At 40.9% G+C, this 9642-nt stretch overlaps 1 protein-coding gene across 1 annotated transcript; it reads left to right on the top strand.

Moving 5' to 3' along the window:
• The first annotated feature begins 1975 nt into the window (after window positions 1-1975).
• LOC116902955 (vomeronasal type-1 receptor 102-like) lies at window positions 1976-9642 on the top strand. Its single transcript, XM_032905280.1, has 3 exons — window positions 1976-2223; window positions 3544-3812; window positions 8506-9642. Exons 2-3 carry the CDS (start codon window positions 3798-3800, stop codon window positions 9454-9456), a joined length of 966 nt encoding a protein of 321 aa, XP_032761171.1. The 5' UTR covers window positions 1976-2223; window positions 3544-3797; the 3' UTR covers window positions 9457-9642.

Here is a 9642-nt window from a genome sequence, read left to right on the forward strand (position 1 = left end):
CCCAGTGAATGTGAATTTTGGGGGAGGGCAGAAATGCGGGGAGGATTGGGAGGGTAACACTCATAGAGAAGGGGAGGGGTAGGGGTTAGGGGGATGTTGGCCCAAAAACCTGGAAAGGGAATATCAATCGAAATATAAATAGGAAATAACCAAGTTAATAAAGATGAAAAAAATCTAACTGAATGAATTAGACTGAACATTTTAAACAAAAAAGAAGGAAAAGAAGAGAGAGAGAGAGAGAGAGAGAGAGAGAGAGAGAGAGAGAGAGAGAGAGAGTCCTAGAAGAAAGAACTCCTTGGGCTCGTGGACTGACAAATTAATTTTGTGTAAAGGGATCTGCAACCAAAAACAATTCACACACTAGATGTAATCCCCATCAGAATTACAAAGCCAATCTTCATAGAAACAGCAAATATATCGAAGGATTCATATCAAACACAAAGAACTATGCACAGTAAACACTTAGCAATGCAATTGTTTTGGATGTCAGGGACTGGAGATAACTCTCATACATTAAAAATACTGTCCACTTTTTGGGAGATTCCAGTTCAGTTCCTAGCACCTATGTAGGGCCTGTCAAAGATACGTGACTCAGAGTCACAGAGCAAGTCCATTTTGGAACTGGAATGTGTGCTTTTGTCACTTATCCAAGATGAATCTGTTACTGCAGAGAACAGTGGCTTCATAAAGAAGGAGTAGGGCACCAAGTCCACCTCCTCTGGATGCCCCCATGCACAAATATGAAACCTGGTGACAATTGGATGGCAATGGCCTATGTAAGAGATTAGGAGAGGAACCCAACACAATCAGGGAAGGCATGAGAATGAATATTTTCCAGTGCTCTCATTGCCATGGTCTTCATCTTCCCTAGATGAGCTATGCCTGTTGTCTAAGCATTAAAATACTCATGAACCCATTGTGCAGCATTCAGTCTTTTCTCTTAGCAAAAGCTGGGTATTTATTAATGGGTGCTTTGTCTTTCCTCTGAGGGTTCCAGTCCCCCAGGTGCATTTTGTGAGATCATAGAGGGTAGACATTATTGGTTTTACGTATGTCTAGTTCTTTAAGTCTCCAGTCCTTTCTGGAAATAGGTAATCTTTCATGGTTTGCTCCTGTATGAATGCTTGAGATATTGAAAATGGTAAATACAAAATGATATCTTTTAATTCTGAAACCCAAAGACAGGAGTAGGCCACCCTGGATGATTGGACTCTCTTCTCAGTATGGGCCTTAGCTCCATATGTCAGTATCTTTATATAACTGTACGTAAACTATCTAGAGGACAAAACAAAATTGCATGTCATTTCTGTCCATATAGATGATAAGGCTTCCAAACCCATTGGTGACCAGGAAGTTGGCCATTCAAGCTTCATGGGGAGAAGAATCCAATTCAGGGTTGTCCTCGGGCACAGTTTTATTCAAGGTGTCTATGATTGCAGAGCCCCAAACTCCCAAGTCCCTTATCTCTGTATTTTCTTTAAATTCATTTTTTCTGTTTACCAAGAGCTGGAAATCTGGAAGTCACAAGGCACAGAATAAATGATTTCCCCATCTGTTGAAGGACCCTGAAAGAAGCAGTCTGTCACTCACTGTGTAGATTTAATCAGAAACACGGAAGTTCAAGGAAGGCGAAGAGGTCTTACTGTTAGCAGATGAATTATGCAACAGCAGAATACTTTTTGCTCATTTGCCTGAGGGAAAAACTAGAAAGTTGGATTGACCACATTTTGTCCCTATCTAACTTGCAGATGTGTCAAGGAAGCCTGGAGAAAAGTTTGGGTCCAGCTCTCTCAGGATGGCTGTTACCCAATAGAGTAGAGTCAACTCAACAGGTAAAATGTTCCACTGGGATACCCTATGTCCCTGCATTCCAGTGGGAACTTGTCACTGACAGCCACTAAAATTGCAGGCTACAGAGATGCATTAAAGACTCCCTTCACCTAGGCCTGTGCAGGATCTCCTCAGACTCAGGGTCCACCTGCCCTTGCATTTCAATTTGAGTAAGTTACCAGCAATGGAGTACAGAATCAGAAGATGGTTGGATCCCAGGCAGGCTGTGGGAGGAGGAGATCTGGAACTGCATGAGGAGTTTCAGTACCTGCCGTGGTGCAGCTGACTTCTGAGGACCCCTCAGCACAGGGCGCTGTGTTCTACATCAAGTGCATATTTTTCCTAGGATATTCATTTCTGTAAGGTCCTGAAATTACTTAATTTTTATAGGAGGTAAGTTAATTTTAATTGCAATATAATTTTCTAATCTAGTATCAAATTTACTTTATCATTCATAAGGTGTAAGGTATAATTTCAATAGGGGTTCAGAAGTGATCCTTTGTATGCATCTGGAAAAGGAGTGTTGTTTTGCTTTCCAATGTAAACAAATATACTTATTTTGCCTCTGTTGATTATATACTATAAAAGAAATAGTATTGTCATACTGACTTCTAAAGTGTGAATACCTAGAAGTTCTAAAAGCTGTTGAAAAGGAAATGGGTGGTATGTTCAAACCTCACCTAACAGAGTGCTCCTTGCTGACCATTATAGACAGGAATTTCTTAAGAGCCATTCCATTCCCTGTTTTACTTCACAAATTATGTCATCCCTTATTCTCATTCTGCCTGGTGGAAAGGTCACCTGCATCACTGTGGGGATGAGGTCACAGGACACAGATTGTTAATAAACAGTGAACACAGTACCAATGGACACAATATTTGTGTTCGTTAATCATGTCTGTGTACTAGTCATTAAATAAATGCCCCATATACTTTTCTGATACCAGAAATGCCAGGCAGACACACTGGGACAGAGCACACAGCTACGTAGCAGCAACGCCGAGCCTCTCAGCAGGCATCACTGGGTGATAACAGAAGCAGGTTCTGCTGCAGCACTGTGTGGGTTCCATGTTGGTGGCTGGGGTCTGGGCCATGATGCTCCTCCTAGGTATCTGTTCAGGTAACATTCTCACTGCCAGTCTGAGCCTGAAGATGCAGTTACAAAGGCTTTAAGATTTAAAAATATAATTCTTACATAGTCTGTCATAAACACTTGCCATCCCTCAACTCAAGGACTCTTTTTATGGTTTGCCCATCACATTCCCACAGTTCGTTTATTTCTCATATCTCTGAAATGGCACTGGAACCTGCTTGGTGATGTTTGTGTCTTCTGCGGTTTCCCAGCCATTTCTCCCTAGTGTCTTTCTAGGTTTAAGTTAGGATTGTGTGAAGGATAGACATCCTGACTGAGTAAGCTCATCCCCAAGCCCTTTTCATTAAGAAGGTCCAGGATCATCTATCAAACCCATCTATTTGATGATCCTATGAGTCAGGGTTGTCCATGATTTGGGTAACTGTGGAATGACATAAGAGAAAAATTCAGGGCTGCCTTGATTCAGGCTGTACACAGAGTTTCAATTCCTCTGCACTGAGCAAAAATGGCCTTCACAGTGGACTTTAACTGAGCACTGCTCAGGTTTCTCTTTCTTATTTCATGTTCCATACAGGATTACTTTCCTAAACTGCCCAAATGCCTGCCTTTCTTTTCCCCAAGTGTAGCGTTTCCTTATTGAACCTGTTTCAGAAACCAGTGACCCTTCCTGTGTTGTGTACACTAGGCACAGAATTTCATGACTCTTGGAATTTGCCTGTTTTGTTACACTGTGCAAATTGCAATCACAGTGCATGGTATGAAAGATCATCCCAGGCCTGTCACACCTTACTTTCTCCTGCCCTCTGTTACATGAATGTCCCTTAAACATTCTGCAGATCTGAGAGTGTGGGTGCCCTCTCCTGGTCTCCTAAACCATGCTCAGCAAAAAGGTAAGAGCTGCTGATGCTCTGCTGGGAAGGGACAGGGTAGAGAATTTTGTATGGCTTGTATCTGAGGTCTCATACTCATCCTAGTGTTTCCTATAGAAACACATCTGTCTACAATATGCATGCCTCATTGATTCATTTTGTTGTTTGTTTTTTCAAGACAGGGATTCCATGTGTAGCCCAGGCTGTCCTGGAACCTACTCTGTAGACCTGTTTGGTCTTGAACTCGAGCATGCACATGCCTCTGTCTTTGAAATGCTGTAATTAAGGTGTGTGCTACTATTGCTTGGCAATGGCTCTTACAGTATAAAATCACGTAGGTTTGTATGGCCATGGATGTGGAGGTAGCATGATTACTAGAGATATAATGTCTGTGTTTTTCCTGGGAAGCTGGTATTCATGATGGCAAGCACTCACATCACTGTAAGTTTTCACTTTACTACTGTGGAATTGCAATGCCAGAAAGACAGGGATTCCCAGTGCTTGCAAATTCAGAATCCCTGAAGCCATAATATTTAAAATATAACTGAGGAGTCACAGCCTCTGTGCTTGCCTAACTTTCCTAAGCGCTTCAGGTTTGCAGGGCTGAGGTTTCTGAAGTGACCCTGACACCAGCATAGCCTGCACCAGCTCTACAGAGCTGACAGCAATCTGCCTGAGTGGTCTGACAGGAAGATGTGTTCATAAAGATCAAGTTTTATTTTATTTTATTTTTATTTTATTTTTCTTGGATATTTTATGTATTTACATTTCAAATATCATCCCTTGCTCCTCTCCAAAACTCCCTCCCCCCCCCAGTTTATTTTCTTTTCCTTTTTTTCTGATCAGCTCAGTGTAATTAAATAAAAGCACACATTTCCTGGAACAATGGTGGAGAAAACATTTTAGAAATCTTGAACCTATTAGTCAGCTAGTGCCAACAGGCATATGATACCAGCTACTACTTTGAACTCTGCAGGTGTGACTTCATTCCATGAAATGAAGTCTATAAAAGAGTCCCCTGCCACTTATTGCACAAAGATCCCAAAACAACCTCCATAGTGTGTCCTCCTGGTGGCATTTGTACCATAAATCAACTGCCAATGTCCTTGGTTAATGGGAAACATAAGTATCTCTTTCTCCCCTTTATATCTGCACTGTTAACCATTTTCCCCAACTAGCCTGCCTGAGGTATAATGCCTCCACCAATACCCCATACTTGTGAATTTTATCCCCTTTGCCTCCCCTTGATAACTTCCATTACAGTATCATATGCTCTAAATAAGTATAAGATGATTTCATCCACACCCTTGATTTTCGGTGATGAAATTTTACTGTGTAAAACAGAGTATTTTGTTTCCAAAAAGGAATGTTTACAAAAGTACATGCCCCTTAGGGTGCTGTCTTGCTATATAGTTTCATGTCAATTTGCCACAAGCTGGATTTATTTTAGAAGAGGAAATATCAACTGTGAAAGTGCAGCCACCAGACTTACCTATGAGCGTGCACATGGTACATATTCTTGATTGATGATTGAATAGATATGGAAGAGCCCAGCTCATTATGAACACTTCCCATGTGGGCTGGGGGGGTCCTAGGTACCATGAGAATGTAGAATGAGCAAGCCAGAAGGAGTAGTGTGGTAAATAACACTACTCCATGGCTTCTCCATCAGTTCAGGCTATCAGGATCCTGTCTTAAGATTTTCCTCAGCCTCCCTGGATAAAGAACTATAGACTGTATGCTGAAATAATCTCTTTCCACAACTTGCTGAAAAGCATTTTATTGCAGTGAAACAGAAGGTCTAACCAAGACAGAATCTGTTTCTACAACATGGGGTGTTTCAGTGACAGAACTGGCCATGTGATTTTTGAAGATCATGGAAATATTTAAAAACTTTGGGCTGTAAAATACATAGAATGGTGATATCTTAGTGATTATCCTGTGTGGTCTTAATATATAACTCTGAGACCAGTGTAGATGTTGGAGACTAGTCTTATGAAATTCCACAGTAAAGTTAGAGAGTTCCTTAAAGATTCAATGAGGATCATTCATATTTTAAGTTAAAATTCATATTTTAAGGTGTTCCAGCCTTGCTGGAACAATTAAATCCTCTGAAAAGTGTTCTTTTCCCTCATCACACAGACATTGTGGTCCAGATATTTCTGAGGCTGCATCTTTTTTCTTTCTTTCTTTTTTTTCGGAGCTGAGGACCAGACCCAGGGCCTTGCACTTTCTAGGCAAGCGCTCTACCACTGAGCTAAATCCCCAACCCCTTCTGAGGCTGCATCTTTTGCAAGCATTAATGTTGTTACCTTAAAAGGCTCTCTGGTTGTACTGGTTCTGAAGGCAGGAAGGGATGAGAGGGGGATGCTGTGACTTGTCAATTTATGGCAAGTTTAGAGTCCATGAACAGAGTCAAAGAGAGACTACTAATGAAGTTTCAGCTCAGTTGACATACAGATCCAAGCAATCTGAGCTGTCAGTATCACAGGACATCTACCAAGGGCAGCAGCAGTTGCTGTTGGGTGAAGACCATTTGAGGCTAGGAAACAAGCTATGTGTGCTTTGTAGGAGTTTCCTAGTACTGTGGAGAGCCAAGAGGGTTTTTAATGAGTCTCAGAAATGTGACACGCATTGATACCTGTTGGACATTGTTGAATTTGATTGTGATAATGCCCTGGTACTTCCTTTTGGAAACAAGAGAATATTTAAATTATGATTTATCTGACAGGGTCCCACAATTAAGAGACATTGAATTTTAAAGGAATTTTGGAGTTTTGTTGAGAATTTGGAGTTTTACAGGGTCTGTAAGTATTTTAGACAAACTTTGAAAATGTTAGGAAAATAATATTTTAGAGACTGAAAATTTTGGAGAAGCTTTGAATGTTGAAAGAGGTTTGAAGGCTTAAAAGATTGAAGCTATAAAGAATATGTAACTTTTACATTGTGATATTGATATTAGTATGATATCTTGGGAAAGAAAAAAGAGAAAAGTTTATATTATAACTGTGGTGTATTTGAGTGTTAATTTAAGAAAATTTTGCCTGGACCAGGTGTTTGGTTTGTTTGTTTCTTTCTTTGTTTTGGTACAAGGAAGATCGTTTCAGGAGAGGGAAAGGAATGTCAGTTCAGATAATTCCCCTCCCAAACTGACATTTAGGCCCATGTGGGGTGAATTTGCTTGATTGGTACTCTATGTGAGAGGACCCAGCTCAGCGTGAGTGTATGGTGCTGGGCTGGTGGATACCTAAGAATACAGACCAGGAAAGCCAAGAATCAAAAATCCAAGAATCCGGGGTTCGGGATTTAGTTCAGTGGTAGAGTGCTTGCCTAGCAAGCGCAAGGCCTGGGGTTCGGTCCCCAGCTCCGAAAAAAAGAAAAAAAAATCCAAGAATCCTATATCACACTTCCATGAGTGTACATCAGTTTTTGCCTATAGGTTCCTGTGCTAAGTTCCTCCCATAACTACCCTGGATAATGGATTATTAACAGTCAAATGCAATATAGGTTTTCCTACCTGACATGGTGCCTTAGTAAGTCAGTGTCTTATCAAGAAACTGTAGCATTTCAACAACATATAGAGGACTTTCATGAATATAAACTTGTAGTTGGCATATCAGGAGAATCAAAACTCAATTATGGAAGGGGGGAATGTAAGGGGGAAGGAGGGGATCCTATTAAGTTCATCAATCTAGACCGAGTTGGACCATTTCCCTTTAACACTGTAATAGGGGATAATCCCAACTCTTTTATTATAGTTCTATAAAGAAAGGCAGGCTGAAATTTGCTGACTTTGCTCTTCTCTTAGAGGCTGTACTGGATTGAGATTACAATCATGGAAGACACACTGTCAGAGTATTACTCAAAGACCGAAATGTCTACCTGAGGTCTCTGAAATAAACTCCATCACAATGTTGTGGTGTACTGTAATTTTTTTATCTTTCCAGCAGGAATGGCGCTGACCAGTCACTATGATATGCCTTACGTTTCTGAGAGCACAAATATAACACATGGCATGAGAGAAACAGCAGGCAAAATATCCACAAAGAAACACATGTACTGGAACCCTGGCATGACAGCATGTTCTTATATAACTAGTGTCCACGTTCTACAGGCTCATGGCTGTTTATATGTTCAGGAGGAGGTGAATGGAGTTCAGCCTTAGAGTATTTAAGATCACACTTGCAGTAAATGGCAGACCATGGGTGGGATGAGAAAGGTTTGAATTCACAGATCATAATTCCAAACATTTGCTGTATAAATATAATAAGAAATTTGGTTTTACAATAAATAAAGCTCCAAATAGAGTAAGTATGTACCCAATCCACAGGACCTCTTTCAATGGGAAAGACTGGTTTCTTTCACATAATCCCTCATTCAAATTCACCCCAAATACTAAAACACTGTAATGTTCCTGATATTCAAGAAGTTTTGAATGAAAATCAAGTAAGATGCTTTCCTGCTCCGGGAACACCAACACGTGCTAAATAAGGAAAGACAATCTATGATTTGTGCAGTGTATAAAGTTGAAGGAGCTCACACACTGATGCAGCCAGGATGGGGCACAGGGTCCAACCATGGCTCAACTTAGGATGAGTGAGAGCATAAGGATGATGTGTGGGGTGCGATTTGGAGCTGAGATCTTTAGTGGAATAAGATGGGTGTGCAGATATGTCAAGGAATGACGAGTGAGATTCTGTTCTTTTCTCTTCAGCCTCAGTTCTCAAATATGATGAATAAGAACAGCAGACTCCACATTGATTCTAACTTAAGGAATACCTTTTTCACTGAAATTGGCATTGGAGTCTCAGCCAACAGCCTCCTACTTCTCTTCCACATCTTCAAGTTCATTCATGGGCAGAGGTCCAGACTCACTGACCTGCCCATTGGTCTCCTGTCCCTAATCAACTTACTTATGCTACTGATTATGGCATGTTTAGCCACAGACATTTTTATTTCTTGGAGACGATGGAATGACATCATATGTAAATCCCTTCTCTACCTGTACAGAACTTTTAGAGGTCTCTCTCTTTGTACTACCTGCCTGTTGAGTGTCCTTCAGGCCATCATCCTCAGTCCCAGAAGTTCCTGTTTAGCAAAGTACAAACATAAGCCTCCCCATCACATCTTCTGTGCCATGCTTTTCCTGAGTGTCCTCTACATGTTCATTAGCAGTCACCTCTTACTATCCGTCATTGCCACCCCAAATTTGACCACAAATGACTTTATTCATGTTAGTCATTCCTGCTCTATTCTACCCATGAGTTACCTCATGCAAAGCATGTCTTCTACACTACTGGCCATCAGGAATGTCTTTCTTATTAGCCTCATTGTCCTCTCGACATGGTACATGGTGGCTCTCTTGTGTAGGCACAGGAAACAGACCCGGCATCTTCAGGGTACCAGCCTTTCCCGAAAAGCATCCCCAGAACAAAGGGCCACCCATTCCATACTGATGCTCATGAGCTTATTTGTCCTGATGTCTGTCTTTGACAGCATTGTCTCCTGCTCAAGAACTATGTATCTGAATGATCCAATATCTTATTCTATTCAACTACTTGTGGTGCATATCTATGCTACAGTAAGCCCTTTTGTGTTTATGATCACTGAAAAACATATAGTTAACTATTTGAAGTCCATGTATGTGAGGGTGTTGAATGTTTGAATACTCATTGATGGACAAGATCCATTAAGAGGAGCCAATGTAGGCATCAGAACTGTCAGTCATGGTGAGCTGTCTATGTGCTTTGGCATACATGAAATATGAAGTTGTTTTTCTGTTAAAATGATTTACTTTAACCAACATGATTGTAAACATGTAACAGGAGATTAAACCACATCCTGTTTGATA

The sequence above is a fragment of the Rattus rattus genome, chromosome 6, assembly GCF_011064425.1.
Source record: "Rattus rattus isolate New Zealand chromosome 6, Rrattus_CSIRO_v1, whole genome shotgun sequence".
NCBI classification, from domain to species: Eukaryota; Metazoa; Chordata; class Mammalia; order Rodentia; family Muridae; genus Rattus; species Rattus rattus.